The sequence below is a fragment of the Heliangelus exortis genome, chromosome 7 (assembly GCF_036169615.1).
Source record: "Heliangelus exortis chromosome 7, bHelExo1.hap1, whole genome shotgun sequence".
NCBI lineage: Eukaryota > Metazoa > Chordata > Aves > Apodiformes > Trochilidae > Heliangelus > Heliangelus exortis.
In genome coordinates this window covers 22,321,884-22,330,429 of record NC_092428.1, presented here as the reverse complement: position 1 = coordinate 22,330,429, position 8,546 = coordinate 22,321,884, and the positions used below count along the sequence as shown (strand labels likewise).

Sequence of the window (8,546 nt, the reverse complement as noted above, 5' to 3'; positions counted from 1 at the left end):
TGTGTTAATGGAAAGCTGTGAACAAGTGAAGAGCTGCAGAAGGATGTAGAGAAATCATTAAATCTCTGGACAATCAAAAAGTTAAAACTGCTGTTTGCACTTTGGCTGCCATTATCCACAGTTACTACTCTTGTGATTTGTACAGTCTGGGGTTTGTCCTGTCTGAGCAATATTCCTGAAACTACTTTTAAGAATGCAGAGTGGAAGTAACTTCCAGGCTTGAAGACAAGACTTGCAGGAATAGGTTTGTGTCTGTTCTTTGACCATTTTAACATCTCTTTAATGCATTAAAGCCTGACTTCAGTAAGGTCAGAGAAACATCTAGCCAATAGGTCATGGCTATAGGAGAATAATGCAGTTTCTTGGGATTAGATACTCTGAATATTAAGGCTGGATCATTTCTGGTAAGGTGGCTTAACTTGAGTGTGGCTCTTTGGTGTGTATATACAGAACTATTAATAGATCCTGATATTTCTTGCACTAAAACCTGGTTTAGGGACAACTTCAGATCTTACTCTCAACCTGTTTCTCATTTTAACATTGGAAGTGTGTAGGATGCTCATATCACTGTGTGCTTTATGCTAAAGGGAACTTCTTGTGATTCAGCTCTTTTTCATTTCTCCTATTACATGGTCAAAACCTGGTTGTGTGTCATTCACCAAGTGATTTGTCTGGAGTAGTTTTATTAATTTCCCTTAAGGATACTTTCATGTGTTATTTGGTGGGTGAATGTAGGGGGTTAAAGAGTGTTAACAAGTTTTGGAAGTGGAAAAGATTTTGCAAGAAGGAAGTTGCCATTATTGTTTGCAGACATATACCAGTTATACACCACTTGTTTAGGGCAAGTGGTGCCCTAAACATTCTAAACATTCTATGCTTTATAACAAATTCCAGAGATTGGTACTTTTTTCAGGGGTAAGGGGGTGGGTGTTTGGTATTTTTCCTCAAAAACTTTTGTTGCTGCCTTAAAAAAAAGGCATTGTTCCATAGCATTTCAGTATCTACCAGTACAGGATTTTGAATTTGATTTTTCTAGGCCCTGGATAATGCTGTGACTTGGCAACCTGCTCACAACTGCTTCAGAAGTTCCTATAAGAACAAATTGTGCAATAGATCCTGTTCTTATTTTCTTTTTTAATCACGTGACCATTTTTCAAAAGGAAAGGTTTCTGTAGAAGTGTTCAGAGACATTTGTTTTACCACAGTTTTTAGCTATGTAGTTAAACCCAGGTTCTTTTACTTGTGATAATGAAAGGAAATGCCATCTGCTTCCAAATATTCACACATGCCCACTTGTAATTTCTAACTAGCTTTATTTTGTATCGTGTCTAAGCACAGTATAAATATTGACTTCATTTTCCTGTATACTTTGTTTCTACTGAATCTCAGTTCAGGTTACAAGAGCTGCAGCTGAAATTAGAAAAAGATTGTGACCTCAGATACTTGGGAATATAACTTGTGATGCTAGCAGGTAAAAACTCAGAGATGAGCCTTAAAATTGGATATAAAAGAGGGGGAGATGGTTTAAAGGTACAGTTTTGTGGTGGTTTTGACCTTTTCATTAGCAGCTGGGCTCAGATAATATACAGAGGTTGAAATAGCCCTTGGCATTGTTTAACCTACAGCTTTCCATTAGATATTGAAATTAGATAATGGAAACACCCATTTTTTCAGGTGGGATGATACAACCTTGAAATTTTTTCATGATGACTTCCATAAGTATAAGAAAGTTGCAAGTGATGTCCTGTTTTGACAAAACCAAGCAACTTAAAAATGTATTACAGGCTGCCTCATGCTTCTTATTCTCATAAGAAGCTTTCCAAGACCACTGGACAGGGCTCATTGCTACTGCTGTGTGTTAGGAGCTCAGTGAGGAGCAGCAGTGATGCAAATCAATGAGCACATGAGTTTGGTTTTGAATGTACAGCTTTAAAAGTGCAGGAGCTGTGCCTGGGCTTTAGCAGTGTTATGCAGCAACATGACAAATGCAGTTTAGGGTTGGCAAAGCTGGTGTTTTATTGCCTTTGCCTCAGCAGTGGTGCAGGGTTGCTGTGAGGAAGAGGGGGGCTTAGTGGGGTCTCTCTCCTCTCAAAAGCTGTAAAGCCATGGCAGCCTCCTTGACCACATTTGCATTGCTGTGGCTGCAGAGTTGTTCAAGGGTTTCCTTAATCTTGTCCTCTTCTATTTCTTGTCTCAGGTCACCTAAACAGGAGATGAAATGCTGACTTTTAGTGACATGCTGTGGCATAAAGGCTCCCGATAGCTGTTGAAAGATAAAAGTTTGGAGTACTTGCCGTTTCAAGTGAGCTGCTTTAAATACATTTCTCAATAGATACCCTTTCAGCTGTTGGAAGTACTGAGCATGTTAAGAACTTTTTCTCCACTTTGACTTCCAAGAACTGATTGAATAAAAGCACTTTGAAAATATAATACAGGACAGTTCCAGCATTTTTTGGCCTGTATGCTTTTTTTTAACCTTTCATATTGCTAAGACTCAACTCTTAAGTGTTACGGTTAGTCTATAAAGTGCTTTACACACCTCTGGAAAAAAGTCTTAGAGAACATTCATGTGTCAATACTCTGTAGTGGCACTGAAAGATGAAAATGCTTATCCCTGTTCCTATATCTGTGTGGCTACAGGAAAAAAAAATACTGCAATGTCTAGCTTGTCTGCCAATATGGGGAGGCTCCAGGATTTGAGAGTCAGCTCTTCTTATGGTGGATCTTTGCCTGAGTGCAAATGTTATTTTCTGTTTGTGATTCATGTATTAAGAGATGAGAAACCAGCACGAGATCTTTGGACTCATGTTTTCAGGGTGGTTGTTCTCAGTGTCACACAGACAGGAAGAGTCAGATCTTGGTCAAAGCATTTAGAGCCTTCCCTAACTGTGAAATGAGAGAAATGGAAATAATCTCCTCCATCTGTTCCACTAAAAGTTATTGTGCAAGGCAGTATTGCAAAAATTGCTGTTTTCTCAGCTTCTGGTTTACTTATGGCATAGGCAGAATAAGTATATGCCTGTGCAAGATGATGCTGTTTCTTTCAACAGATAAAGGCTGTGATTTATACAGCACCTGAGACTGCCAGATATTTTTATGTGTATCTAAAGATACAAGGCTCTAATTTTGCTATTTTAGGACTTGATTATGCCACTGACCCACTGGAATAAAGCCATTATTTTTTTTATTCAACTGATGGATTAATCAACTTTCTTTAAAGGAGCTGCTTGGCTGGGATTTTTGGTCATCCCTAAAGAATGAACCTCTTTAATATCCTTTACTGCTCTTTGACTGCAACATCATTAGCAGCACATTTCAGTAATGCTTGAATTTTCATCAAATGCCCATCCTTTCATCACAGACAACTGAAAGTGAAGTTACCTGAATTAAGAAGACTGCACAAAAGACCCAATGAATTACATTTCACCTCAGGACTTGTTTTATCATCTTGTAGAAGTTTGTGTAAGCTTTGAACTAGCTGTGATTCCTTAAAAGATTCTTCAAGGGTATCTGAAAAAAAAAAAAACAACCCCGACAGATACTTGAACTGTTAACTGAAAAGAATCTAGAAAGTGAACATGCTTGCTTTTTGAAAATAAACTTCCTGACTGGCTTCATTTGAAATTTGCTATACAGGGATGTCTTGGGCATCTGTATTGTGTACTGGAGAATTTCTGTATTATTTTCTATATAGTGTTTTTTCACTGGCCTCATTCTGGAAGACAAAACTTGTATACTGTAGATGTCTGGGTGATTGTCTTTAAATTGAGACCCATTTACAAATGTGATCAGTCATACAGGAAAAATCAGAAGAAAACCCCAACATTGAATCTCTTTGAACATCACTTCAGGAAAAGTATTTCATCGTTGTGCTTCTCACACTTCATTTGCAGCTTCTGCAAGACTCTTCTATCAATGCTTCTGCTTTATTATCTCCTGCATTTAAATACACCTGTATTTCCTCCATTGTTAGTCTTCATTGACCATTCAAGTTTATAATATGTCTCTAATGTTGTCTTAAACTTTCTCATATTTTCCAATAGTCTTCATCACCTTTACTTCACTTGTAGTTTTTTATTTGTGTATGTTTCCAGCATCATACTATGCTGGTCAACAGATGGTGCCTGTCCAGGCAGCTTGATCACTTGACTCTACCCTGAATGAAAAAATCCTTGGGCAATTCCTGGTGCCTTTTGCTTTTTTGGATGATTGACCTCTTTTATTTCATGCTGAAGAGTTAAATCTGCACAAGAAAACCTTTTTTTTCTTTTTTTTTTTTTTTTTTTTTTACACGTTACGTAGAATTAATAGCATGGCAACATTTCCTAATAATTGAGGATGGTGCACACACTATTGCTTTTAGGAGAAAAATACCTAAATCAATTGCAGATGCTGTTGTCAGGGCATTCAGAGCCTCATTCTGTGTGGCAGCGTGATTGCTTGTTGTCATGGAAACCAGATGCTTCACTCCTTGTGCCTCCTGGATGGCTTTGACCACTTCCTGTTAAAGTAAAGGCAAAATATCTCTGGAAAGCTGACTTCAGAATGAAGTTGAAAGAAGAAATAAATGAGGCTGTCCTTTTCTGTCTCTGAATAGATGGAAATAATTTGCCTGCTGCAGTGCAAACTGATGATATTTGAAGGCTAGAGATAACAACATTTCTTTTGGCACTGATCACACATGTCTGCCTAGTGCTGGTCAAATTGATTATGGAGTATCAGTACTTAAAATTAAGGATATCCATATCTATAAGATAAAAATAGATGTATTTTTGTCTTAAGAGTTGTATTTTGACCTTATTCCAGCCTTTCATTTCAAGCCTTCAAACTAGCAAAGATAAACTTTAATTTATAGAAGCCTGTGCAGGTAGTATCTACTTCTAATCACTGCCTCAAAGCAAAGCATGGTTGGGATGTGTGCTTTTCATAACATGATTCCAAGAAACAGAAGCCTGCCCTAATATGTCAGCAGATACCACACCAGGTTCATCCACCACTAGGAAGATAACTGGGCTTTAATCTGAGAACTGGCAGGTGGGGGTTATCTTTGCCATTTTAATTTGTCACATGTAAATAGTATTTATGGATATAGAAGAGCTTTATCTTCTTACCATCTGTTAAGCTTTATTCAAGCAGGGTAAAAGTTGGTGAGTGACAGGAGCCCTGTTGCTTGTTTCTATGCAATATCTGTGGCTGCTTTTCTGGTCCTTGTTGGTACTGAGACAGACTGGAGGGGTTTTCACTGTGAACTTCCATGTATTAATGATAAATCTGTGCTGTTTAACACTAACCCTATAGCTATATTGTCAAACTTTCAAAATATTTGAAGGCCAATGTAGGAACATACCAGACAGCAGCTTTCCTACCTGGGATCTGTTGTGACTCAGGATGGATGCCAGCAGCCTGTTTGCTTCCCCATGGACACCGGTGTGGTCTGCACCACTGCACCACTGGACCAGTCTGTGGAGCAGCACGGGGTCCTGACCCAAAATTTCAGCTGCCTCAGCTGGAGAGAAAAACAGCATCAAGAGACATTCAAAATCAGGCTTTTCACTCTTTCTGCCACACAAATGAATGTAGGAGCAGTCATGATTGAGCTCAGTACCCTTCCAGAGCTGTAACTAAAGCACAGGGCTTCTGAGGGGTCTTGGAAATCTTTACCTGAGCAATGCCAGTCGTGTTCGGGCAACTCTTGGAGGTAAAAGAACAAAGTAAGCTGTTCTGCTAGACTCTTCCTTTTTAAGAGGCTGCTGAAGCAGGGCTTAAAATGAAGAGCTTCATGTCTTTGCAAGCAAATACTCTGCTGCTTTTGCTATTTGAGCCTTGCACAAATGTGATCTGGACTCTTTGGAAGCTATTCTGGTTTCAGTGTTCCCAGCAATGGTGATAATTGCTGTTGGCAGCATGTGGGACACCAAGACTTTGTACAGAATTGCAACACGTCTGTAATTTTGAATCCTGTCTTTTGAATATGAATTGAACTGTCTTGGGCATCAAGGAAACTTTGCACACAGCTTGAAAGAGCCTTTACTTTGTCATCTGTGTTTCAGGAGCACTATCTCAAGACTTGCTGGAATTATTGATCTCTGTGCTTGGGAGGTGGGACCATCAATGGAAAGTGTACATTCCTTAAGATGGGCTATATAAAGGGTCTATGAGCTGTTTCTAGTCATTCAAAACAGGTCTGGAAAAAAAGGTAACTAGGGAAGTCCCTGCTTTGTTAGGAGTAAATTCAGAAAAGGAAAAATGCGGGGAGAAGTCTTTGTGCGTTTAAGATAGGGGGAGGTTTGTCTCTTGAATCTTTGCCAAAGTAAAAACTTGTGGAAGAATCAATGTTGACACCTGGAACAGAAGGTACAGGTTTGGCTGATGGGGCCTCACTCTGCTCCTGTTTCTTTACCTGTCCCTTGTGTTGGATTTGTTTTGAGATACTCTGCAAAGGGTCAAATAGAGTATGCACCAGAGGTTTAGTGTCAATAAACACCATGGTTGTTCAGGATACTTTGCAGGCAGCATAAATCAACCTAAACACTATTTTTGAGAGAGAGGTGAGGAAGGACAAACACTTCTTTCTTTTTTTATTTTTCCAGTACACTAAGGAACAATCTGCAGGTCAAAATAGCACAAGGAATCTGGGTGCTTTAAGCCTCGTTGAACATGTTTGCTTTGAGATGTGTGCCCAGTGAGTGTCAAAGTAATGAATTTATAGTGGATAATGCAATTAACTAATGTAGTGTGGACTTCTTAGTAGATGTGGATTTGTGAGAGTTTCAGGCTGAGTTAATTAAAGGCAATGTTAGCTCAGGGGTAGACAGAATAGAAAGCAATTAAAGGTGGAAAAATTATGTTCTTAGATAGGAATGAGTAAACCCTGAATAATCTACGTCTCTTTTTCTTCTCTACACTTTGATAACTATTGTTTCAAATTCAGAAGTTGTGCCAAATTATGTCTTCATAGTAGGGCTAGCAAGTAGCATTGGGTAAACAAAAAGGCAAATTCAGTGTTTGATGATTTAAGTCTGTATTATTCTGATGTCTCAGTCCTAAAAGGTAACTGGTGTCTCCCCTGTCACAATTCAGATACAACCAGAGAGGTGACCTAGGGTGTTCCCTCAAAGATTGAGAAGAGGAGGATAGGTTCCTGTGTGTCTTGCCATGTCCATTTCCTACTGTGGTGAAAATGAGTTAAAGCAGCTTTTTTTCTGGGCTGGAATCAGTGCAAGTTGATGAGTACTAGAACTAATTTTTATATCACACATTCATTTGAAAAAGGATGCAAGTAGCTGCATATCAGAGTGGAGTCAGCAATGGTGTAAATGAGTGGAGCATAGAATTATAGGACAATTTCTAACTGATGAATTTGTAATTGCAATTGTGTTGTACCAGCTGTCAGTACCTGTAGCAAAATGGCCATACTTTGATTCTGCTTTTGGCCTATTTCTTGTTAATTCCTGCACCTCACAGTGGTCTGAATTGAGCAGTGTCCTGGAGCAGGTGCTCTGGTGTTCCGAAAACCTGGACCACTTTTATCATAAAAAAAAAAAAACCCAAACAAAAACCCAAAATATTTCAACATGAAAACGAGATTTACTATTTGAGCCACCTCAGCACAATAAAGATGGGAATGTACATAGAGTTTGGGTGAGTGGTAGAAACTAATTTATCATTCCTCTCTCCACCTCAGCTCACTTTGATCCTTTTTGTTCTCAAATTTTTCTGCTGTGATTTGGCACTGTAAATCCTTAGGCTCACTCTTTTCCTGACTGTTTTCATGCCTTGTTGGTTTATCTCTGGTGGAAAACATCTTCCTTTTAAGGCCTTGCTTTCTCACCAACTACTTGCAGAATCTTCCATGTGGTTTGTTTCTCATCTGCCTCTGAGGCTGGCGGGGTCAGTATGGAAGGATTGCAGCCTCTGGCAGTCATCTCTGTTGGAAGCTTTCCAGATTAAGTGGAATTAGGTTAGCAGGACACCGAGTCTGTGTTCTCCTTGCACATCCTGTGTCTTGCCAGGGCTAGGGGAGGAGGGGGTGTATAGTTACATCAGTAAACATCAGCAATCACCTACCTTGACCATCTGCTAATGTCCGTAGTGTTTCCAGAAGTTTAAACTGCACAGGAGGCATCTCTGACCTTACAAGTGTGTGGATTCGTTCTGCCACTCCTTCCTCCAGATTTTGAACCTTGATAACAACTAGGAAAACAAAAAAGAAACAAAAAACCCAACCAACCAAAAAAAAGACCCCCCAAAAACTGTCAGTGTGAAGCTCAGTAACTACACAAGCATATGAAAATACAGATATGACATAGCTGTTGTTCTGAATTTTATGCTCTGTTACACTCAGCAAAAGGTCCAGCTTGTTAGAGTGCTCAGAAATTGAAGGGTTCTCTGACCATTTAGGATTCTTTTTAGTTGAGCTAAAAACTTTTTAGGAGTTTCTGTAAATGATATTTTGGTTACTTTTGATCTCAGCCCTGCCTGGAGTGAAGCACATAAGATAATAAAACATAGCATTCTTGTTTCTTTTCTTTTTTTACAGTTGTAAT

General features: G+C 39.1%; 1 protein-coding gene across 1 annotated transcript in view; it reads right to left on the bottom strand.

Moving 5' to 3' along the window:
* Positions 1 to 1,991: 1,991 nt before the first annotated feature.
* The window catches only part of LOC139798518 (rap1 GTPase-GDP dissociation stimulator 1-like), a 31,879-nt gene continuing 25,324 nt past the window's right edge, over positions 1,992 to 8,546 (bottom strand). The window contains exons 9-13 of the mRNA XM_071749298.1: positions 8,068 to 8,193; positions 5,367 to 5,506; positions 4,375 to 4,501; positions 3,382 to 3,510; positions 1,992 to 2,202 (exon numbers count right to left, since the gene is read on the bottom strand). Coding sequence (XP_071605399.1) covers positions 2,069 to 2,202; positions 3,382 to 3,510; positions 4,375 to 4,501; positions 5,367 to 5,506; positions 8,068 to 8,193 — 656 coding nt within the window. The 3' untranslated portion in view covers positions 1,992 to 2,068. The remainder of the gene's footprint in view (positions 2,203 to 3,381; positions 3,511 to 4,374; positions 4,502 to 5,366; positions 5,507 to 8,067; positions 8,194 to 8,546) is intronic.